The following is a 25,878-nucleotide window of genomic DNA, read 5'->3' on the forward strand; positions in this document are numbered from 1 at the left end:
GAGTTAAACTGAATTTCATTAGGTTAAAATTTGTGCCCAGTTGAACTTCGAATTAACAAACATTGATATACATATAACAAAGTAAATCTAAAAGGCTGCTTGCCGACATCAATGTGTAAGGAATACATGTCTTTAACGAATATTGGACATAATGAGGGCATTTGCACATCAGAAGAATTGAATTCAGTGGTTTTACGAGTCAAAAACACTTGATTATGATTTGATTAACATTTGATTATGAGGCATGCTGTAGTGGGGGACCCCCGATTAATTTTGATCACCTGGGGATCTTTAACGTGACCCCAATGCGCGGGACACTGTGTTTTTGCATTTCGCCCCCATCAAAATACGGCCGTGGGGGCCTGGATTTCATCCAGTGACCTCGTACTTAGTAGCGTGACACTATAGCCGCTGAGCCACCGCAGCAGGTTCACATCAGATGGGACTTTCTTATAATGAGGTTCAATTGTATTAAAAATGACCTTGCAGGTTTCTACAAGTCTTTGCAGAAAGCATCTTCACAGTAAGCATTAATGAACAAAATACCGCAAGAAGCTCAAACAATAATTATGGGATCAAAGGCACTGGCATGTCTGATCAAGATGATGTGAAGAGAAGCTTCAGCACAGACTGACTAATGTAAGCAACTGCCATCACACAGTGCCAAGCATACACATGTATCCTCATAGCCTACCAACACTACACCGCTATTTTGTTTGTTAACAGTGCTGTAGGGATATTACCATAGCATTCGCAATACCAATGACAATGCTAAGACAATGCACATCCTTTTTGCTGTCACTGGAGCACTTGTAATTGTACTTCCTCATGGTGTTCTGCTCCGACTGTCCACAGATGAGTTCAGAAGCACAATTCCATGTATAAATGGTATGCACCCACCATGGCTTCTGTACTAGCAGGACCAATAGTGCAGCAATGTGTTCCACCCTACGCTCAACGGTTGGTGTTTATCATTGTTTGCCAGATACTTTGCACATGAATGGACACAGAAATTATAAATTTTTTGCTGGGCAATGCTTCCCCTTGTCACAAGAGCTCCAGGTACATGTTGGGGCACACGTGAACTTCATTAAATTTACACTGTGTAACAAAATTACTTGGCTGAATCCCAGAAAAAAAAAAAAAAAATACATGGTTTTAAAAGAACTAATATCAAGAAATTTTTAAAAGTTGCAGTTTGGCTCACTACACAAAGCAGTGATATGACAGCTGGGCAATATTATGAAAAATAAGGTTCCCACTGTTTCATATGGTATGGTTTGGTATCGTTCCTATCCAGTCTTTTGGTTCTTGCCATTGGCAGCATTCATATTCTTTCACTGAGCACTGGTTAATATATAAGCAGCAGTGTGTAGTGTCAGCCATTCGTTTTAGAGAGACGCTGAAGAAAGACATTAAATCAGTAAATCATTATCAGGCCCTACTAAAGTATTCAATTGAAGCTATTCCCACTAATTTCACATTAACAGGTTGATTATTAGATACGAAAATGAAGGTCAAAGTTCCATTTTTTGAATTTCAGTCCAAAACCCCAGCACCTGATGTCAGTGTGACATCACAGATTTCAAGGTAATTTTTTTTCATACTTGAACCACCATGGCTCAGTAACAATTCTGGAAACATGCAAAGTTCAGTCTTTGGTTGCATTAGAACACAAGTCAGTCCATAATTACCAATAAATTAACTAAGCCCAAGCAGATGCCATCAAAATCCTGACGCCAGGGCGAACTGGTATGGCAACTTCAAGCTGAAAGCATATTTAGCGCCAGCAAACAAGGGCGGAAGGGAGATGACACCACAATGCACTAACTTCAACAACTTGATTTTCAGGAAATACAGCTACATAACCCATGCCCAGTGGCGCCACCTCATCCAAATCTTAACCATCCAAAAAAGCAGTCTCCTTATCTAACAAGTCGACTGAAGGGGCACTAACACACGTATCACTATTCCGCCAGATATCCTGAGCCTCAATAATCTCACGCACGTCTTTATCTTTGTGCTTCGCAAGAACCCGGCAGGATCCATACACCGGCGCACAGCTGCATTCATGACAGTGAGTTGACAGATGACCGTATTGCTTATTTTTCACGTTTAGGCTATGTTCCTGTAAAATACATCGGACAGACAGGGAGATGTCTTAATGACCGATTACGGGAACATAGCCTAAACGTGAAAAATAAGCAATACGGTCATCTGTCAACTCACTGTCATAAATGCGGCTGTGCGCCGGTGTATGGATCCTGCCGGGTTCTTGCGAAGCACAAAGATAAAGACGTGTGAGAGATTATCGAGGCTCAGGCTATCTGGCGGAATAGTGATACGTGTGTTAGTGCCCCTTTCGTCGACTTGGATAAGGAGACTGCTTTTTTTTGGATGGTTAAGATTTGGATGAGGTGGCGCCACTGTGCATGGGTTATGTAGGTGTATTTCCTGAATATCAAGTTGTTGAAGTTAGCGCATTGTGGTGTCATCTCCCTTCCGTCCTTGTTTGCTGGGGCTAAATATGCTTTCAGTTTACCAACACGCCCAACAAATGGCAATGCAGAAACTTTAAGGCAGTGTTGCCCCTACATTTTGTTTTTGTGTATTGATATACCAAGCCTCTGCTCAGGGTAAGAGTGGCATGTTAGGAATTGTGAAACGATAATTTACCAACATAGCTCAAATTATTTTTATCATCAGTGTCCCTTCAACAAGCGCTCAAAAGGCCAGGCACAGTATTCGTTGCTGCAGCATTGGTGGAGTGGCTGACAGAACGAATCTTCAACTCGCAACCGGTGGCTCCGGAGGTCTAGTCCTGGCGGGGCACTACAACGTTGTTCCTTTATAAAATTTTGGCAATTCATTCCGATATTCTAGTGATAATCACCGGCAGACATCAAAATAACTAGTGGAATGAGCCATGACGTAACAACCACCACTGCAAAAAGTTAGTGCAATTTGTTAAAATCTACTGGCCTTCTACGACTTACCAAAAATCAAGCCCTTCCATTCTCCTTATTTCTTTTGCTCATTGCATTGCAAGGGTAACAACTCTGGCAGCCTTGATGCATATGAGGTTTTACCATAGGTGGCTTACTAGGATTTATCGACCAGTTGCACATGAAATTGCCAGCATAACATAGTACATGATCTTTAAGATCATGTGCTATGTTATGCCGGCAATTTCATGGCTGTTACATAAACGTTACCATAGCCATGAGTGGTGCTTGTTAAGACTACTGGGATATGTTATCAATACATATACGTAAATAGCCAAGAAAATGAACGGACAGACAGCCATAGCTCACTTGGTAAAGCACTGCACATGTCAAGCTGGGATTGTGCATTCTCCCACTGGTGGTAAGTTGTCTTTTTTCCACTTTGATTTCCACTTTCCTTTATTAATATTATAAGGTTTCTTGTAAATTTAGCCCTAATTTTTCATGTGCTACAAGAAAACCAAGCTATCCAAATATGGCACAGGCCATGACTAACCGATGCACCCAATCGTAAGTTTTTTTACATTTGCACTTTTGAACTTTGGTGTGCATGAGGAGAGACATGGGAATACAGACAGCACCAACGGCCAATGGCCAGGGCAGCCGTGGATGCTGTCAACTCATGTTTCGGAGGGATGGAAGGGAGAGTGAAAAAAGGCTGGAGATGCAGCAGCTAAAATTTTAAAGCGAAGCTTTCTTTCCCTTTGTTCGACTTTCCCACTGCTGCTACTGCTGCTGCATGGCACACCGCACCAAGGGGGGGGGGGTTCGCGCATGTGTATAGATGACTAGCGAGGCAGACAGGAAAGGCGATGCAAGAAACTCGTTTGGACCTCTGCACCGCGTCGAATGTGCACGATGCCCACTGGAGCTCCCTCGGTGCTGCCACATTGGCCTCTTGACAGCTGTAATTATCCATGATCTCCGCAAAAGCATTGCTGAAATGGCCGCGCTTATCTTTCTACTAACATGCAATTCCAGAAGGAAGCTAAATAGAATGGTAGAGAGGAGGGGGGAGAGGAGGCACAGAATGGATAGAACCTGCGCAGTCGCGAAACGAGTGAATAACAGCCTTGTCACTATTCGCTTGCAGTCCCCATACAAGGAAGGCAGGGGTGGGGGGATAGGGAAAAGGTGACGTGAGAAGGCAACGCTACTACTAAAGACACGACAGTGGTTGCAGGCAAACAGGATAAATTTAAGTTCAAGGTATGTAACTGTATATTTCTGCTACTTCTAAAAAATAAACACTATGCAAATTTGTCAAGCGACACACTTACGCAGGGCGTGCAAAAGCAAAGCCGCATTAAAGCACACCGTAGGGTCTGCATAATTTCTTCCTTTTCCCTTTGGTGCAGACATCCACCAGCCAGATTTAATTGTTATAAACAGTAACTATGCATGGGAACATTATAGTAAGCATTTTATTCTACCACACACAAAAGTTGGTGGTGCTGCGGCTCCTCACTGTTACATCCAAGTATAGCCGGTAATGTTATACCGAGTTTGACTCTACTTCATTGTCTAAGTTTTGATATTTCTGTTTTTTTTTTCATGCAGCCCAGTAATAATTATTAATTGATAACATAGGAATTTTCTTAGCACTCCATATTGTTATAGATGGCTTTGACTGTAAGCACTACATGCACTGAAAACGATGGTCTATAGTCGGCCAAGCACGGTTAATTAAATCAAAAGCAGTATGCTCTGCTATAAATGTCCAAGAAGGCCATTTATATCTGTTCACCATGTAAGCGTAGCTTCCAGACAACAGGTGTGAGGTGCTCAATCCAGCACGATCTTTATTTTCACCTAATAAATACCCAGATACCTCGATGATCAAAGCGTGTATATGTAGTAATGTGGCTATATTGAATTGGGATCACTGGTTAAGATATACAGTGAGAAGTACAATGACATATTAGGTTTTCCGGTGCAAGGGCTAGGTGTGGCAGTAAAAAGTAACAACCAAAAAAAGTCAAGAGACCATGAAGCCAATGAAAGCATAGGGGAAGTGAACTGCTTTTTAAGTTGAAATGTAGAAATAATAAAGACAAAGAAAACGAAAAGGGAAGAACCCTTTCCACCGCCACATGACTCGCGGTAGCTGTTCCCCCCACCCACTTTCTGGGTATTTGTGTACTTGTAGTAAACCTAGCACTGTCAACGTTAGCTAGCACCACTCGCAGCCATAGTGGCAGATGTGGAACATCCCGTAAACCACAACACATAGTATGCGACATAGTACGTAAACTTGGGAGCAGAAAGCTAGCCATAAACTCTTGTATGCTACTACAAGGCATGAAGGCTTCCAAGAACACAGGAAAAGTACTTGTGCTGTGTTCTCGTCTTTTATCAATTGTTTGTATGTGCTGTATATCAGGTTCAGCATTTTCGGTTTAAACCAGGAAAAAAAAAAGAAGAACAAGAATGAGGTGCTACTGCACTCAATATGAGTTGCAACACGAGAATTCATTTTTTATTTTTTCTGTGCAGGCTCCGCCATGTTGCCATACAGCACTGCCAACAGACAATAACTGCCGAAAACGGTTCCGATTACTGGTAGCACCCTGTTTAAGAAGAATGGCACCTATTTTTATTGTTGAAAGAACTGATGACTGTATACCCTCACAGTGAACGTGACCGCACCTTGTTTTCAAAAATTCAGTTTTCACCAAAAAGAAAAGGGTCACTGGAAGCAAATTTAAGTGAGTGATCGCCACAAAGCTGTATGCCTGCCTGCGCACCAATGTAAGAAGACTGGCAAAGCATCAGCTTGCTGCCCAAGCAAACCTTATATTTTGCCTGCCTCTGCAACAAAAACAAAAAGCAAGAAAGGGAGGGGGCAGAATGCGAGTGTTCAGTGGAGCCCAGGTCCTTGCAATCTTCGCAGTGCAGTGCATGAACTGGCATGTCACTGGGTCATATTTACCTAGTAATTGTCTGTATTATTCATTGGAGCTCTGTACCTGTATAAGGTTAAAAGAATGTCTCACCATATTTGTGTTCAAATATCAAATACACTCATTCTTAAGTCCTGCACAGTCGCACTGCCGTATGGCACTGTGCCCCTGCTAGAGTGCTTCTCAAAAACTTGTTTTTCTGTGTGTTTAAGCGGCAACCACATGCACATAATATTCAAGTGATGCGACAGGGTCTCTGTGTCGCATTGCAACGTGAACAAAATAAGTAGGAATGAATTTACATGTTAGTCCAAATTAATACACAGGTAAAGTGATAGTAAATGTACCACAAGGCCAATGTTTTAACCAAGCTGTATTAGAGCTAGCTTCAACATGCTGTTACCACCAGTAGAAATTCGTTGCATGCCGCCAGCGTGAAATGTCATGGCACCCATCTGTTTAAAATTAATTAAATTATGGGGTTTTACGTGCCAAAACCACTTTCTGATTATGAAGCACACTGTAGTGGAGGACTCGGCAAATTTCGACCACCTGGTGTTCTTTAACGTGCATCTAAATCTAAGCACACGGGTGTTTTCGCATTTCGCCCCCATCGAAATGTGGCCGCCGTGGCCAAGATTCGATCCCGTGACTTCGTGCTGAGCAGCCCAACACCATAGCCACTGAGCAACCATGGCGGGTACCCATCTGTTGAGCAAAACTCAAAACACTTTCGCGGCTCCCGGTGGCACCCCAGGCCTAACAGTGTCAAAAACAACTGATCTCAAGAACAATGACAAGACAATGCCAATATTTTGTCCTCAGCTTGACATGAGACAAAACAATGACTGATTTTACTGTTTATTTTTTGCTGCCGCAGCACAGAGCAAGTTGCAAGAGTGAATTTAGATTGAGGGGGATGGACTGGTTCCTATCATGTTGTTGCGCAATCATGCTATCCCCGGCGGAAGTAGCCACACAGACTTCCGGGCAATAAGAGAAATTTTATTTTCTGGCTGACCAGAAACCGGTGACAACAACTGCCCTCTGCGACAACAAAACCTGTCGCTTGTTACCGTCGCTACAAAATAGTGTGCATCTGGTTGTGGCCTTAGATGCAACTACAGTGTTGAATTGTGAGATCAGTATTCCTATTGTACGTTTCAGCTTCATCTAAATTAATGAACTGGATATTCACTGGAAAAAATCGGTAAGCTCAATATGAAAAATTATCTACGAAAGAATTTTCAGGCGAGTATAAAACCAATGTAAGTATGCTGAATTTTGGGAAAACGAAAACTAAAAATGCTGATCCCTATGGATAACATACATATTAAAATTACATTCACAACGAAGTACTACAGGAACTGAATTACTTGTACTTATTCAAAATAAATGAAATCTCAGCGGCACCTATGCTAGTTTTGAGAGACAATAAGCCATCAGTCAATTTCTTAGATGCAAGCGTGCAGTTCAAAAATAGCTACAAACAATATGCAAGAAACTTTCTGCGAACAGTTGCCAATGTCTATGTCCCAAAGACAAAAAATCGTGACCTCAATTGCGAAGTGACAAGGAAGTTGCTATACTGTAAATGAGTTAGTATCCTATATGTGCCCCAAACAAGCGAAGCTTTGTAGCGTGTCTTTGCCTAATATGACCCAAGTCTTGTACATGTCTTCAAACAAGCTCCCCGACAACCTTGTGAAAGTAAAGGACCACTTACAAGATTAAAATGATTAAAATTAACATGAAATATAGAACCTAGAGAAAATATTTCATTTTAGGATCAGATTAAGAAACTAAACAAGCATGCATACTTTTATCAAATTTGGTTCAAAAATAAAGAAAGAGCTATAACTGCTCCCCCCCCCCCCACTACAACAGACACAAACATGGCAACACCAGCCAAATAATAAATGGGAACAAATTCATATATAGACTGTATATAGACTGCCTAAAAGCGGGCGATTGTTATTGAAAGACTGGAAATTATTGAAAACTTATCTGCCCCGTGTGTTCACTAAGGAACTGGTGACTCTGCGCAACAACCACTGCTATAGTGCAGCAGAATCATTTCAGCAGACCAGTCTTCACATCCATCACTCTGTCTCCCTCGAGACTGCAGTAAATGTTTCTATCCCTTATATATTCAAAGGAAACATATTTGACAACTTTGAATAGCAAATTCTCGAATCGAACACAATAGAAATGAAAGAGCACAGACTACTTGACTCATATTCAAAATTTCAAACTCATATCTTAAAGGGACTCTGAAGTGATTTTGATGATATTGTACAAACATACTGAGTCATTAGGGTAGGTCCTTCTGATCATTAAGCGGCATTTAAGCGCTCCGCGTAAAGTGCGTAATCTATTGTAAGGTTTTAATAATGTCACCACTACCAATCGCAGCGGTGCTGCTCCCCCGAGTTTTCAGCTGCACCATCTCAATCTACGCATTTGCCCAACTGACATCAGTTGGGTGAGCTATCCGACTACCGAGGTCATGTCATAGATAATTTTTCCAACTTTATGGTGAACAAGTGTTGTTCCTAATAAGTTGGAATGTCGCTTAATTTGTTTCTATAAAAAATAATTAACAGAAAGAGAATACAAAGCGACAATTTATCACTACATTCGAGCACTTCCAGCACACAGCAAGTGTTGTCTGCTTGTGTCACGTGCTCCATGTTAACGCGAGCTGCACGGTCAGTGTTGGTCTCAAGCTTTCTTTTTGCAAGCACCATGGTTTGCCGATATCTCAAGCTACGACATCATGTCATTCTGCAAGGCAGCAGACGAGCGTAGTGGCTGCAGTGCATTAGAATGTCGGTAACTGATTGGCGCAAGGATCTCTGCGTTTGCGGCTGTCACTTCACGCCAGAGGATTACTACCATAATGGCGTTTCAGCGTCTCCAGTATTCGAGTAAACACAAGTGCGAGCAAACTGGGCATTTTACCGAATGAGTGGAGGCGCAAACGTGAATGCCCTTCACGATGCAGCCACCTGGTGCCACAGAGCTCAAGCAGACAAATGCTGCTGGTGTAAATTTTCGACAGGAGTGCAATAATTTTTTTTTTAAATTAGATTACGGGGTTTTAAGTGCCAAAACCACTTTCTGATTATGAGGCATGCCGTAGTGGAGGACTCCGGAAATTTCGACCACCTGGGGTTCTTTAACGTGACCTAAATCTAAGTACACGGGTGTTTTCGCATTTCGCCCCTATCGAAATGCGGCCGCCGTGGCTGGGATTCGATCCTGCGACCTCGTGCTCAGCAGCCGAACACCATAGCCACTGAGCAACCACAGCGGGTAGGAGCGCAACAATGAACACATTCTTTTTAAATGTTTAAAATGTTTTACACTTGGTTACAACAATTGGTTATAGCAACAGTAGCTCAGCAGCCTATTAAGCTCTGTGCCTCCTGGTGACTACATCGTGCAGGCCGCTCACATTTACGCTAAAGCCCCTTCATCACAGTAGTAGTATGGAGGGGCTTTAGTTTATGCCTCCATCCATCCGCCAAAACGCCCACCTCGCCTGCGGTTAGCGGAATACTGGACATGCTCGGGGCAGCGACAGAACACTCACAAGGCACACTTCTTGGAAAGCTCTTGCGGGGAATCGATGGCCAGACAGCTAGCGGAGAGGTTGGAGAGGCTTCAAGACAACCGAAAGTAGATGACACATCACATGACACACAGCCATTGAAGGCGGAGCTTAGCCATGATCACTTGGCGAACGAGTTGAGAAAAAGCATGTTTAGAGAGGAGGACTGTCCATAGCTCTCTTAATACGAGACCCTTCACTTAAATTGTGGTACTAATGCTTTACGGTAGCTGCACCCTATATGCCTACGAAATTTGTTTTTCAGGGACCTTTAACTGATACTGTCGACACCTAATACCATGAACTAGAAAGATGGTATCATGCCTTAAGTTTATTCCTGACCATTATGTCACATGCTGTGTACTTTATGAATTCTGGGGTTTACAGTAAAAGCTCGTTAATTCGAATTCAGCGGGGATGCTATGAAAATTCGAATTATACAAAATTCGAACTAATGAAAGTCAGAGAAAAAAATCGCTCGGTTAAGGCGCGTATGTAGTCTGACGTGGCGTGAGCACGCGCGCACACGCTATGTCACGTTGGCGTGAACAACGTCTATACTTCGAAGCTCTGGCGCAGCCAATGTAACCGGACGCGGCCAGCGCGGTCCGACGCGCCCGACGTCGAGATGGCTCTTGCTCCATCCGCGCGTTTGTCGCGCTGACTGGGGCGGAGAGAAAAAAAAAGTCTCCGTCTCGCGCGAAAAGCGAAGCATCGATTGCGATAGAAAATTAGTAGATAGCTATACGAAGTAAGGATAATAGTTTTATCGGACGTATAAACTTGTGAGCATTTGCTTACTAACTAAATTAACAAGCACTGTGTCACGCGCGCACAGGTGAGCATGAACGCATCTCGCTCGATGACCGCGGAAACTCTCTGAAAAACGCTGGAGTGAGGGCACGCAGCAGTAGCAGCGAGCGAATTGACGTTCGTACAGCCCTCGCTTTAACGCGAACGAAACGTAGAAAGCACATCGCATATGAAGCTACCGGAAATATGCGCACTCTGCAAACATCGCAGATCGCTTTGAAGACGAGGCCCACGCGGGCGCGCACTTTGGCCACGACGCAGATCGCTTTCAAGATGCGGCGGCCGCTTGGCCGCGCCGTAAGCAGCAGCTGCCTCAGCCGCCGAAGATCGTCCCCCGGTCCCTCCCTCGCCTCGCGCGCGACAAGAGAGGGCGCGCTCCGCCCCACCTTCCCCTCTCGCGCACGCGAGATTGAGCCGCGTTCGCCGGCTCACCCTCGCACGCTCGTACGCAAAGAACATGGCGCGGCGAGGGTGTTATCGTCCTTGCCGCTGATCGAAAAAGCAAAGCGGCGCGACCCGCGCGGCGACGCCAGCGTGCTCCCGCGCACTAGCACTCTCCCCATCCACGATGATGCGGAGTTCGAATTATCGGTGGCGGTGCGGATTTCAGTGTGAATTAGCGGGATGTGTTACATATCGCTTTCAATACATTGTGGGACGGACCGCGGCAACTAGTTCGAATTATCCGAAATTTAGAATTAACGAGTAGTGAATTAACGAGCTTTTACTTTAACATGAAAAAACTACGATTTCATTATCAGGCATGCCATAGTGGGGCACTCTGGATTAATTTTGATCACCAGGGGATCTTTTACGTGCCCCCAATGCACGGGACAGAGGCATTTTTGCATTTCACCCCCATTGAAATGGGGCTGTCGCCGCCACGATTTGGTCCCACGACTTGGTGCTTAGCAGCACAACACCATAGCTGCTAAGCCACAGCAGCGGGTGTGCTGTGTATTTAAACTGATGACAACCTTTAGGAACGCGTTTGGCTTCCAAAACGTCAATTGACATTTGGCTTGGTCAGTGACCAGAGGCCTATGCATCTTTTCTATGGATTATTTTTCTTTTATCAATTACAATATACAACCAGACTATCGAATTTCAACCTCACTCAGAGGGTAAGGAAGCAATGCAGTTTCTTTTTCCTGAAATTTTTTACACAATGTTCTCAATAAACTTCATCTATCTAGCATAAAATAAGCACTGGAAACTAAAAATGCAAGCAAACAGTACAGAAAACCTTTGAGTGTCAGCTATGCATTCTACAAGTAACATCAATTGCAAAGCTCACCACAGGGATACAGTGAGTGACACCATCACCAGAATCGATCACAAGGCCAGTCAGGGTGCGTTCTCCTAGTTGACGAGATGTCCAGGAAGCAGCTAAAGCCAGGACAGCCTGCAACCCAATGCAAGTTAATAAAAATGCCAAACGCAATCTGTACAGTCAGACCTGTTGACCTGTGCACTTAAGAGGAAGCTTTACCTCAGGTGCTCCTATTTAACCACGTGTAAAATGAGAATTCGTTTTTCTTGGCAACCATTGTACCAAACAGGATGAAAAATTTAAATTAAATTGTGGGGTTTTACGTGCCAAAACCACTTTCTGATTATGAGGCACGCCGTAGCGGAGGACTCCGGAAATTTCGACCACGTGGGGTTCTTTAACGTGCACCTAAATCTAAGTACACGGGTGTTTTCGCATTTCGCCCCCATCGAAATAAGGCCGCCGTGGCTGGCATTCGATCCCGCGACCTCGTGCTCAGCAGCCTAACACCATAGCCACTGAGCAACCACAGCGGGTCAAACAGGATGAGGTTTGTTGCATTTAAAAGAAAAACTTAAAAAATAGTGACTGTTCATTTCAAATTTTTTATTTAGGTCGTCAATCTTTTATTAAAAATTGGCAAAATTGGAGATGTCAAGAAAACGAAACTATGAAGTTGAATACTCCGTAGCTCAGCAATGAAAAATATCCCAATTCTGTGAATTGCATCTAATAGTACATCTAAAGCAAACAAATTTGGTATGTTACATATGAATCTAAAAAAAAGTTACTAATATAGAAACACATGCAAAATGCTTCTAGCGTCCAGTTGCACTGCAATTTCGCGTGCTTCTTTCGTGCTCGAAAAAACACTATGTAGCACATATTGATCAACAGAAAGCTGTATCGAGAGTTTTTCATGTCGCTCTACAATTTTCTCATTGTCACAAAAAAAATTGAAATGCGAAATTCACCAATTAACAATTCAATAATTAACTTCTAGCTGATTATCTTATGACCCATATTGCAATTCACAAATTCTAGCAGTGGACTTCACAAGGCGGATCTACTTGGAACGAGTTCTCAGGACGACACCAGTTTCAAGATATAAATTTCCTAACTTTACGGAGAAATGCATTGACGTTTCAGTTACTTGTGTGCTTCAGTGCATGAAACGACGTTTTGTTAACAAATTAACTGGAACGCCAATGCATTTCTCCGCAAAGTTTGGGAATTCATATCTCGAAACTGGTGTCATCTTGAAAATTTGTTGCAAGTGGACCCGCGTTGCTGATTCCACGGCTATAATTTGTAAATTGCAATATGGGCCATGATGTAATTAGTTAAAAACTTAATTACTGAATTTTTATTAATTAGCCGATTTTGCATCTTGTTTTTTTTGCAAGAATTGTCCGCCGCTTTGAGTAGACCAGCTCATGAACTAGAATCGTGATACCTGCCAAAGGCAACCTTTAAAGATTTTTGAAAGTGTTCGCTGAAACACCCTGTATATTCAGTAAAGGGGGGGGGGCCCTATGAGGGCCCCCGCTCCACTGAAGGGAGACAGCCCTGACCGGAAGGGAGGAGGGGGAATAGCAATCTTTTTGGGGGTAGGGGAAAGGGGAGTTTTCCCTGAGCCCACACGTCTTGTTAGATATATACACACTTCATTCACAATTATTTACTTTTAAAAGTAGCACATAAGCAGCGGCAACTTGGCAACGACCAGCTCAAACTGACAAGCAACAGACTATGCTCATATTGCAGTGACCTTTTTCGTGTCTTTGCTGCCACTGCTTTCGCCTGCCACATTAATTGGTCTGAATAAACTTGCCCGCAGCAATTACGACTCTGGTATGCTTTCATCATCACAAGACTATGAAGGGTATAAACGGAGACTAACAAGTGAAACTTTTTGTGAGTAGCATTAATTTTTTGAAAGAAATTGACAAAACATTTGTTAAATCATATAAAGCAGCCAAATTCATAATCTCTGCGAAAAATTCAGGAAAGCTGCCAGGTATGTAGTGTGTATAAAACAGAGAAGTACTAAAGCCCCGCAAGTCAACTCCTGCCCAGCACCCATTCCTGTTTCCTTCTACTTTCAAAACATCCTCGCAGAGTATGCACTCCACAGTGCGGCAATGAAATTGACCAGACAAAGAGGTTAGGCCATTTTTAAAATAATTTAAGAATGCAGGAACAACCAGAAAGTAGGAAACAAGATCCAAAACGAGTTCTAAAGGATGAGATGTTGCCAAGTTGCTGTGTTGTGTATGGCAACATTTTACATTTCAATCCTGAGTAACTACAGCCAAACACGACCCGTTACGTTTCAATTAAGTTACAAAATACAGTACCAAAACAGTAGGATTCATGTCATGACAAAATCAAATTTAATTAAAGCCTTGCAGTAGTGATACAGCATCACGATATGCAGTAGTGAACCTAACAGGCACTGTTACTTTAGCATTTTAGCACTTGAAGCACTCTTGCTATTTCATTACTCAATACAACTGTTTGCAAACTTTAGCAGTGCATTCTTTCCTTAACCTATGTGAGGCATGGTTCAGACTTATGGATTCTGAATAAATCACATGCCAAAAACCTCACCTGGACAGCTATATAGAGTCCAGGCACATTGAAGGACTCAAACATTATTTCTGCTGTATACTCCCTATTCTCTGGAGTGTTTAGTGGTGGCTCTGTCTGAAATAAGAGAAGTTTCAAACATGATTAAGACCTTCAATTTTACTTCACCAGAAACAAAAAAAAACAATAAAAGACATCAAAGCAATTCAACAGCAAAGCACTAAATATACAGCATTCATTGCACAAAGAAACTGCTTCAGGAACTTAAGTTACTGAAGCAGAGTAAACAGGCACAAAATACAACTGCAGATGGATTCGGAATTGTTTTAGAAATTATATGTTGGCAACGTTAACACTAGTGGTTGTTGCAAAAAAAGGTCTTTTTTTTTAATTGGTAAAGGAAACTTATTTTCTACAAAATAGTTAATTCGCACACCAGGTTCTTTTCTCTTGCAATGAAATTATACTCCACATGTCAATGGTGATATCTATTCAGTACAATATGACTGCTGGCCATTCACTGTTTTAGCTGAAAATTACTGCACTTATACAAAAAAATTCACAAAAGGTGCAGTTCAAGTGCCATCATCAGACAAACTCCTGGTATGTACCAACAATGGAATTAAGTTACATGCTGTTACACGCAATGCCAAGTAGCAACAAATCTGCTATGACTAGGAGAATTATTTCCTATCTTTTGCAAAACAGTGCCCTGGTCCTGTAGTTTCAGAAAAGGGTACATGTCACACAAAATTTCATAAAATTTTCATACTCACTAATAAAAAGTAATGATCCTCAGGTTCAGCTCGTAGGTACTTGAATATAGATTGCTCCCAGAAGCGCTCCATCAAGTCCCAGTCTTCCACAATGCCATGGCGGATTGGGTACTATGAAGCAATGTGACAAATGTTTTACACACCTGTGAATCAGTGTCTAGAACAATTGGCACCTTCTATATACAAGAAAAAAAAAAAAAAACTCATCTCTCCAATTGTTGACTAAAAAATTATGGGGTTTTACGTGCCAAAACCACTTTCTGATTATGAGGCACGCCGTAGTGGAGGACTAGAAATTTCGACCACCTGGGGTTCTTTAACGTGCACCTAAATCTAAGTACACAAGTGTTTTCGCATTTCGCCCCCATCGAAATGCGGCCGCCATGGCCGGGATTCGATCCCGCGACCTCGTGCTCAGCCAATTGTAGACTAAGCTAACAATTTTTCCCTTTATTGAATCTGCCTCCACCTTGTGGGATGCTGCAGAACTTGCCACCATCTATGCAGGGTGTTCCAACTACCATGCACCAAGCAAATGCAAATGCAACGTAGCAGAACAGAATCAAGGTAATGTTTGCCATCGCTTGGAGATACTCAGATTTTTTACATTCCATCTAATTACGTAATCTTAATATAATCAGCTTCCCAAATATTATAATTAGACGAAAAGTCTCAATGAGAAAATTGTAGACCAACATGAAAAACTCCCAGTACAGCTTTCTGTTGCTCGATATGTGCTACATAAAAGTGTTCTTCAGAGGGTGAAAGAAGCCTGCGAATACACGCAAAGTGTCTTGAGCGGCCAGTCGCACGGCAATATGGCGTGTATTCGTGGGCTTCTTTCACGCTCGGAAAAACACCTATGTAGCACTATGGAGCAAAAGAAAGCTGTATCAGGAGCTTTTCCCGTTGCTCTACAATTTTCTCATTGACATTTTTTACCTAATTATATTTGAGATGTTGATTAATTATGACTAATTATGTAATTGGGCAGAATGCAAAAAGATAATCCAAGTATCTCCAAACGACGGCAAATAACATTACCTTGGTTCTGTCCGGCTATGTGGCATTTGCATATTTTTAAATCTTGAAGCTTGATAGTTGGGACAACCTGTAGGGACAACCTGTATACTTTCCAGGTCGACTCTGGTAGGAAACACCCACAGTATCACTGCGAGTCGGCCTAGTTGGAACAGATTCGTCTTAAAACTTTTTGTGCGCAAACAAACAGGGACGAAGAATAGGGGCAACACAAGGACGAGCACTTTCTAACAACTGGTTTTATTTTTGAAGAACCACCTGCTTAAATACCCACAGATCTGCGCAATCTAGTCAACAGAGCACGCCTATAGCGCATACGATACCCGCAGATCTGCGCGACCAAGTCAAAAGAGCACTTCAATAGTATATATAACATTTTTTATAAAAAGACGTGGACTAGATCGCGCAGATCTGTGGGCATTTAAGCAGGTGGTTCTTCAAAAATAAAACCAGTTGTTACAAAGCGCTCGTCCTTGTGCTGCCCCTATTCTTCGTCCCTGTTTGAGCACAAAAAGTTTTAAGATGAACCCACAGTATGGTTTGTTTCATAGAGGCTTGTATCAATGTTAGCCTTTTTCTTGGTGCTTAGAATAGATCTGCCCTCATTCGGTGGCCAGTGAATGTAGTATAACGCGTTGCACACATTAAATTTTGTGCGTGACAATATGCAACAAGTGTCTGCAGTTTTGGCAAGACCACCGGCTTGCCCTTCACTTAATAGGCAAGCAGTAAACCTAATCTCACCTTCACTGCATAGCCTGCAGCATCCAAGGCCTCGTCACCAATGAAGAAATCCAAGTCATCAATGCCTTTTGCTAACCTTCTTGTAGCTTGGTCTCCGATTTTGGCACTCTCTCGTATTGCTATTGCTGTGGAATGCATCAAAACATAAAATGAACCAGCATAAATAAACCAGCAACATAAAGATACCACTGTTCTTTTTAATTTTTATTAATGACATTACTCAAAATATACCAGTGAAAACTAAGTTGTTTGCTGACGATTGTATATTGTATAATGTAATTCAGTGTCCAAATGACCAGGCTCTTCTAAATTCATCTCTATCTAAAATAGATCATTGGTGTTCTGAATGACAAATGAAGGTAAATGAGAAGAAAACTGTATCAATGACAATAACAAGAAAATGGATTTCCCTACACTTCCAATATTCAATAAATGGCCGCAGTCTTTCTTTAGAAGAGAGTTATAAATACTTGGGTGCCATGATCACGTCTCATCTCAGGTGGAACACGCATTAACTACATACAAAAAAAGGCCATGAAGAAGCTTGGGTATCTGAAACGTTCTTTACGTCAATCGACAGAAGAAATAAGATTACTGGCATATAAAACATTTATTAGACCGATTTTTGAATATGCTTCCATCTTATGGGACCAATTTACTGAAGTTATTATAAGAAAACTCGAAAGTTTTCAAAGGAAATCAATAAGATTCGTCTAATTCATACAGCTGGCACACATCTCCGACCCAGCTGCTAGAAAAAGCTAATTTAGAAACACTTCAACTAAGACTTCATCGTGATAGGTTGAAATATATGTATTTAATATATCATGATAATCTGCGTATCAATAAAGAATTGTACATTCAACAGGTGACTCGTCGTTCCACACGAGGAAATCACTCGAAAAAAAAAAAAAATTCGCCTGCAGAACCAATTGCTTCAGTAATTCATTTTTTCCGCGAACTATTCGAGAATGGAACCGGCTTGTCGAGAAGCCCACCATACAGTCATTCTTAAGTGCTTTAGAATTCCTCCATCAGCCTTCGATTTTCAGCAACACTTATCTTGCGACATATGCTATTGTTCTCCCACAAAATGATTCGATAAGTGATGAATTACAGCAGTTTGTCATATTGTGCGACGCGCATGGGTAGCTTGAAGGGTCCGTATTCTTATCTAATTTTCCTTGTCAAGTACTCTGTCAATATATCAGTGCACAATTTTATATCTGTAGCACGGGTTTGTACGCAAGCAACATGCTAACTTTCACTGCTTTTCTGTGCATGGTGCGAGCCTTGTGTAATGTGTTCTTGTCTTCATATTTTTGATCATTTCTTCATATGTACTGTCCACTCCTGCCCACAGCCTTCTCTGAAGGCTGGCACTATTTATCAAATAAATAATAAATACCATTAAACACATATATACAATAAACACCATTAAATACCATTACAAAAGCTTACCAGATGGTATAATGAATTGAGGCTCTTTATTTCCAGCAAAACCGAGCTTTGTGTAACTGAAAAAGAAAAAAAGTTACGGCGCCACAGTTCACAATCATGTAGCAGTTTCGCTTAATGAACGCCTCTCACCATGAAATTTTGCGTTAGCGAGTATAAAGTACTAGAGTACTTTATAAGAGTATACGAGTATAAAGTACTAGAGTATGAAGACTCTTTCTACGCCTTTATTCGTTGTTTGACCCTGTTCAGTATTATGTTTATATTTTGTAAACCCCCTCAATGCTGGGTCTTCGGGCCTGTGAGGTATGTATATAAATAAATAAGTTATTAACAGAGACCAGCATGACGCACCCGCGCACGGAGGTATTGCTCATGCAGGAAACGCGCAACTTTTTCAACACCGCTTTAACAGTGAAGAAAATGGGACGCTGAACCTCAGCTAGATAGCTGTACTCAGGAGGTTTTCATTTCTTTACACTTAATTTAAACACACAAAAAAAATAAAGAAACGCCGAAAGCGAGAAGTTATTCACGCTGCGAAGTTGTTGCTCGAGAGGCGCTCCTACTTGCGACACGAGATAATATCACTTCCAGCTTCCTGTGAGCACCGGTTTCGCTTCAGCAGTTATTTGAAACAGTGCTACAGCCGTCAGTAGCGTCCTCGTCCCTTGTGCAGCACGCACTTCATGCGTGAAGTGTAAGCCGGCTAGAATTTGCATAGAGTGACTCGTTACAGTGGTCCGGGGAAGACTACTGAAGTGTTGCGTTGACACACCCTTCTCTCGCAACACAAATGAATTGCTACGAGTAATATTGTAATGCGACAATTATTCCAAATACACCAACTTTAAATTACCAGCGTTCCTACACACATACTGTAAGCAATAACAACAAAATAGAGAACCAAGACACAGCTTGCGACAGTAATCGAGACAGCCGCCCCACTAAGGACTTTCATTTCTCGTGCTGCTGAGGTCAAGACAGTCTAAGGCTACTACATGAACACCATGAGCTGCGTTTCATCGAAGATCTCATTAAGAGGGAGGACAACAAACTCACCCCGTGCCGTTATCAATAACAATCGCTGGAAGCCGCCCTTCTGTCATATTGTAGACCGCGGCTCCACAGCTTCAGTCCTAGTACAAGGCGATGCCAAAGCAGCAGCACAGAACACCTATACAAACTTAGAGAAGGGAAACTGTACCTTCCACAGTGCTACGGAAATAAGCATAGCGGTGGCGTCGTGAACTAAAGTATGCGACCACAGGTGGCGCTGTACAACAGGAAACGGAAACGGGGTTTTGCACACGCTTTACCAGGTGTTCTGTTGCTTTACTGGGTTCCTGGCTGCTGCGCCTCGATCGTGCTCCCGCCAGTGTGGTTGCTGTGTGGCAAACGTAGCGCCTACATATGTAGGCGCTACGTTTGCCACACAGCAACCAAACTGGCGGGAGCACGATCGAGGCGCAGCAGAATACATGTAGCGCTGAGTCATATCGAGTTAAGGCACACTCTAAACTGACTTTTATCCCGAGCGGTTTTTCGTTTATTACGCCGCCGTTACCCTGAGTTAAATTGTGCCGCCGCGCTCCAGCTGTTGCATTTCGTGTAGGGCTACTGACAGAATGCGGTTTCCAGATGGCACGATGGCCTCGACTGGAATAAACGCACACGACACCAAAGATTGAGTAAGCCTGAAAATATTTTATTTGCATTTTACAAGTACAACAAAAAGCACACGTCTACGCATCCACACAAACGCGGTTACATAGTCAAGAAATGGCTCATTAATAAGGGTAGCACAAACGCACAAGAAGGAAGACCTAAGCTACAAAACGTACGGTCGGCTGCTAAGTATAATAATTTCCCTGTCACCGCGTGTCACTTTTATACAGCATCCTTACAGCACTACCAGGCCGGGTAGTTTGGCGGAAAGAACGCAACCGCTTATACGGCCGTCAGCTGCCTCTTCCTTACGGGTGTCATAATTATCCTAATCTCCGCATCAACGTCGTGCAAGTTCGCATACAGGTATCTGTATCTGAACCATATGTGCCAGCTTAATACACGTGTAGTGAAATTATGATAACCACTGCGTCTCATCAAACGTATTGGTTTTGCAAATGCGCATTACAGCTGACGGAACGACATACTGTAAGTGAAGCACAAGAGAGCAAGGACAAAAGGAGGATACAACACTTGAAGAAATGAAGAATTAGTAGGCATACAGCAAACAAGCGATGACGGAGAACACACAATGATGCATCGGGTGTTGTGTGACATCGGTTTGCGTACTTGCGGTGTTATGGAGATCAACGGCATAAAAACGTACCTTCAAGCGTACTCCCTCAACCTCCGCCGCATTCATTATGATAATCAACGCCTAAACAAAATGAGGCACTATTCTTTGCCAAGAGTAGACCTTTTTACAGCAAGTCTATGTAATGACTCGCAGACGAAACCAGCATGCTTTCGAAAATGTTTTACCGCCGTAGTATTCGAACGCCAACGGCCAGGAAACACATCGATACCAATAGGCTGTCGGCTGTCGGTGGTTAATCGAGCACAAAAACCTTGACGCTATGACGAAAAAGCAGCTTCAACAATCAAATTTTTAAAAAATCAACTGCCTATTTGCCTGAGGTAAAAAAGCATCCTTAGACACCTCGATTGTTCATGTCAATGGTTTGTGTAAATTAAAAAATTCAGCATGTTCAGCGCCCCTAGCAGAGAAAGCACAAATTAAAGTAGTCGACCAAATTACAGTAGCTCCACTTGCGCGCTTACGCTGAAACGCGCCTCGATTGATTTTTCGCCCTCTGTGGCCATTTGTTGAACTTGAGAGTGTGCGGGGCCTGGCAGCAGCAGCAGCGCCGAAATTTGCCAATGTTGCTTTTGCTCGTTCTGATTGCGCCTAAGAGGATATCATGTGATCGTAAGCAGGAAGTTGGTTAACAGGGTTGCTAGGTGTTATCAATGAGCATGGATGGAAGTCTTTTTTCACCATAGTGTTTCTCACGTGTTATAGTGAGAACTCCATGTTTTTCACGGTATAAGTACAGTGCATAGAGTTTCATACAATAATTACTTATTGTACCAAACTGTGTACTAGAAGTGTACTAAAAGCACTAGAAGCCTTCTAGTACACCGCAGAATACATAGTATGCACGTACGTCATTCAATGATACTCCACGGCTTCCGGTTTACGGCAGCGCCATCTTGAGGGAACCTGTGGGCCTATGCGCGCGCCTGTTGATAAGGTACCCCAAGATGGCGGAAGCAGACAACAGCAGCGGATGTGACGTCACGTGCATATTATGTATAAGCACGGAGGAAGGAAACTAAGGAGAGGCCCTGACGTCACTCTTTGTGAAGCAAAAGTGAAGCCGGAATTTGGCGTTGCTCATGGCGATGCTCCGCCTTTTGGGCCACCCTCCTCTCTTGTTTACATCTTTCGCGAAACCGCGCTGCGCGTGGTGTCGCGCGCGCGCTCGCGCAACATTTGGCAGAGCACGGTGCAGGTAAAATAGCGCAACAAGACACGGTGACTAATAGCGTCCTCGATCACCCGCACCGGTGCGCACCGGGGCGCCTTGGTGCGCACTTTCATCCTCGATCAACCGCACCGGTGCGCACTGACCATCCTCGATCACCGGAAGCGCACCCTGTCGGAGCGGTTTTCCGTTGCCCCGTCTCGCACCGAGAAAATCGGCCGTGCGCCGGAGTGCAATCCCAGCAAGCACTGCGGGACGCGCGACGTGCGCGCGTACTGCCGACTGCAGAACCGCGGACGCTCTGGCCCGATAGCTGCGGTACGTTGCAACGGAGTTGACGGAGTTAGCTAGTGGATTTGTCGGCAATGAGAAAGGAAGCGCTGCTAGTTGCCGCAATCGATAAGCATTCTTCAAGTTCGTCTGACAGCGAAGACGACATGCTGCTCGACCTCATCCAAAAACAGTGTGGTGAAGAGCGGCCGAAAGTGGACAGGTTTATTGAACGGGTCGTCAGGATTAATTATAAAATCCATTGGTGTTTGCTTGCAACCAGGTATGTCGGAGCACGCAGTTTGACAAGGTTCGAGCGCTTGCCGCAGATGCTCAGCATATATAAACAATAAAATATGCGCGCGCGCGTGTTCGCGCACGTTTTGCGCGCCAGGGGCAAAGTAGCGCTGCATGCAAGCACCCTGCACTGGGTGCAGTTTTGTCCTCGATGTTGACCCTCCGCAGTGCGGCACCACGGCGGGGCAAAGCGCACCATTCTGGTTTCGGGGCAACCCCGGGGCAAGGTGATCGAGGACGCTATAACGCAAACCCGCCCACTCAGCGCCTTTGCCACGGCCCGAAACCTACCAGAGCAACACGTGTGAGCGCTCAAAACCATAACAACGCCGCCATTGTGGCCCAAAAGGCGGGGCCATACAACAAAAAAAATAAAAAAGCAGCAAAAAAATGAGGACCTACTACGTCATTTCCGCCACACTTTTCTCCTAGCGCGCGGAGGGGGTAGGGCCTCTCCTTAGTTTCCTTCCTCCGTGTGTATAAGCAATGCCTCCTTTACTAGATGCCAGCCGCGTTGTCCGTAAACTCGGTTCCTGGCCCCATAGAGTTTCCTACAAATTCTTGTAGGAAACTCTATGCCTGGCCCTCTCCTTTTTTCTTCTCCGCGAAAAGGCAACGAGCGCTGCTTGTGGTGGACGTCTGCAACCTAGATCACGTGCTGCGGCCTCTGAGAATACCATGGCGTCTGTTGCCATCTCGGAGGCCCGCGATAACAGACGCCCGCGCATATAAAGCGCCGGCGGAGCATTCAGCCGCCGCTGCCACATCCGCCGGAAGTTGAAAAGGCAACGAGCGCTGCCTCACGGAATTTATGCTGAACTAACTTCAACTAAGGGAACCTCCGCCGCAATGGGAAAGCGAGCAACGCGGCTGGCATCTAGTAAAGGAGGCATTGGTATAAGCAGGGGTGGAAGCATAGAGCATAGAGTTTCTCACTATACACTATGGCATAGAGTTTCTCACTCAATGGTAGAAGCCATAGAGTTACTACAGTGCATCTACAGTGTATTCTGGTACACTGTAGAGTTACCATACTTATTAACTCTATGGTAGAAGCATAGAGTTTCACATTACCATAATTAGAGAGAAATCTGGCGCTGCGATCGTTACACTATCATGGCAATAATGGGAAATACAGGCTACGGATTGGTATTCTGTTGACTGCCGAACTAGTTTACAGATATTTTTTGGAAGTTTCGGTTTCGCTTCAAGGGCATTTGCTATAACCCGCAGTGGGACACCGCGACGCAAAGCCATTCTGTGGCAAAGCTCTGTGCCTTTGTTTTGTTGCTCGAAGTGAGAAAAGCACGCTGGGCCAGCGGCTGGGCCGAAGTTTGTGTCACGGTGTGGTCATAGTGTGGTGTCGAAGCACTGACGAGAAAGCGACGGCATCGTAAACGTTGAAAGAACGTGTTTTGACCGCTTTGACCGTAGTTTGTTAAGTGTTGGCGCTGTAGCGTTATGTGCTTCATGAAACTTCAGAAGAGAAAAGGAAGGCACTGCTGATACATAGACATTTGTAATTCCAATGGCTTGAAAATAAAATTTTATTGAGGGCTTCATTACGCTTTGCTCGTTTATGTGCTCGTTGAAATGTGTGTTTTAGGACTATGAGAACACAAACTTACTTGTGGTAGGAATTGTTGCTGCCTCCTGGCTGTAGTCTGGTGTTGCAAAATGTGTAAGTGCAAAGCCAAGCCATAACGCTTTGGAAGCGGTACGCCAATATAAAATATGATGAAGCATACTCGATCGTAGGAGGCCAAAAGCGTCCTGGCACTGCAGCAGATGTGCTTAAAACTACTTGAAGACATTCAGCAATCGTGACAGCCGACGTAGCAGACGACCCGTAGCATTCCTCTTAAAGGCGCAACACTTTCTCACAATACAAAATTCTTAGTTTCATAAATACTCGACGAGTAGTTTTATATAAGTACGTGCACGGTTGTTACTGCTGCTGTAAAAATAATTATTCTCTAGCGCTAAAATTAGGAAACAGAGTTGCAGAAGCATAGAGTTTCTCACTACATCACCTAGAGGGAAATCTGGCGCTGCTGCGCTGTGGTATGCATGGGAATGCCGGTATGTTGTGGATTCGGATTGGCATCGTTCTCGTAGAGACACGACACCTTGCGCAACCCGTTCGAACCACCGGGTACGCGCAACGCCGGCCCACCTTGAAGACGCGCTTGGCAAGTACCGTTCCGTCTGTCACAATGATTCATTTTCTACTAGAACAGCACGTAAAAAGCTGTTTTAGCTTTATTATTACGCAAAAACATGTTTTGTTGAACTATGAGATTTTGTTATTGTGTGTACGACTACATGTTACGTAAAAAGTATCAGCGGGCCGCTAAAGTTGGAGGACAGACGACAAGGTTCGCGCTCGCTTTGAAACAGTTGGTCGTCTGTTCTTGCTTTTCTTCACATGGTCATGCATCGTGGGTGAGTAAAGATGTAATATGCGTGAATGGAAACATTTTATGAAGATTTTACTTTGAGAACGCGTTATTTGTGTAGCCATATCCACGTTCTAGACGAAGCCTCTTAGAACACCAGCCAACAAGAGCCTCGCAGACACATATACCGTCATTCCCATGACGGCACGGTGCCCCCTTAAGAAACTCCCATAGACGGTGGCGCCAGATTACCCTCCAGGTGTTATAGTGAGAAACTATATGTGCAGAAGAATGCATACCATGGAGTGCCTTGGTCATAGACATTTTTGTAGGAAACAAGGTTCTTTTTCCTTCCTCCTAGCTACGCAATAGAATACTCAATCACGTCATCACAGGTGCCTGGGAGCATGGCCTCCGAAATTGGGCAGCGCGCGTCGCAAGATCTCGGAGGTCATACTGGGAACCTAGCAACTTTAAAGTTATGGAGCTCTTTCCTTCCTCCATGCTAGGTGGCAAAGAGAGAAAGGTACTGGACAGCTAAACCAATGCGGCATAATACTACTTTGCAACGACAGTTCCGGATCAATGTTTTAGGTGCTTTTAAAGCAGCTACATGGTAGCGAAGCATCCATAGAAGCCCATACGTTGAAAGCATGTCGATTCATCAGCAGTTCACGGATTCATGGCATAGTTTCCCAATTATTGTATGAAACCATGAAGGAATGAAAGGGTTGGAAAGGCCCCGGCCAGCCTAGTGGTGTTAAAGTGTGGCGGAAGTCAAGCGATATTTTTCGTTGTTTTTCAACGTGCCACGGAAAATCGCAGGGGCGTGTCTGCTTTACTGAACAAAACGTTACAGAAGGTTTATAGGTTTTGTCCCCACACGCGTCAGCAGTGCAATGCACCATTTATTCGACGCGCACTTGCGGCAGTACGTGCATGCAACAAAATTTGGCACGCTGCCCGCTCGTAGCCGTTCGTGCATAATAATGGTCATTGGTCACACACAGGTCGCTGCAACAGAACGTTGGCGCCATCCATCACCACTATGGCAAAACAGGGCAAAACACGCTGAGCGGTGACAGGTGGCGCAATTCGTTCCAGTGCAGACAAACGAATATTTTGAGCCGTGTCACCGCACTACACGCACTTACCATTGTCTCGACGTTGCTTCAAAGCAGCATACGCCAGCAT

At 43.8% G+C, this 25,878-nt stretch overlaps 1 protein-coding gene across 1 annotated transcript in view; it reads right to left on the reverse strand.

Annotated features, from left to right (window-relative positions):
• The window catches only part of Arp3 (Actin-related protein 3), a 29,605-nt gene extending 8,467 nt beyond the window's left edge, over nt 1-21,138 (reverse strand). Inside the window, exons 1-7 of the mRNA XM_050193292.3 lie at nt 21,083-21,138; nt 19,284-19,381; nt 18,225-18,280; nt 16,764-16,888; nt 14,979-15,089; nt 14,224-14,319; nt 11,635-11,742 (exon numbers count right to left, since the gene is read on the reverse strand). Of these exons, the coding sequence (XP_050049249.1) occupies nt 11,635-11,742; nt 14,224-14,319; nt 14,979-15,089; nt 16,764-16,888; nt 18,225-18,280; nt 19,284-19,330 (543 nt within the window). The 5' untranslated portion in view covers nt 19,331-19,381; nt 21,083-21,138. The remainder of the gene's footprint in view (nt 1-11,634; nt 11,743-14,223; nt 14,320-14,978; nt 15,090-16,763; nt 16,889-18,224; nt 18,281-19,283; nt 19,382-21,082) is intronic.
• Nucleotides 21,139-25,878: the final 4,740 nt, after the last annotated feature.

This window comes from Dermacentor andersoni, chromosome 1, assembly GCF_023375885.2.
Source record: "Dermacentor andersoni chromosome 1, qqDerAnde1_hic_scaffold, whole genome shotgun sequence".
NCBI lineage: Eukaryota > Metazoa > Arthropoda > Arachnida > Ixodida > Ixodidae > Dermacentor > Dermacentor andersoni.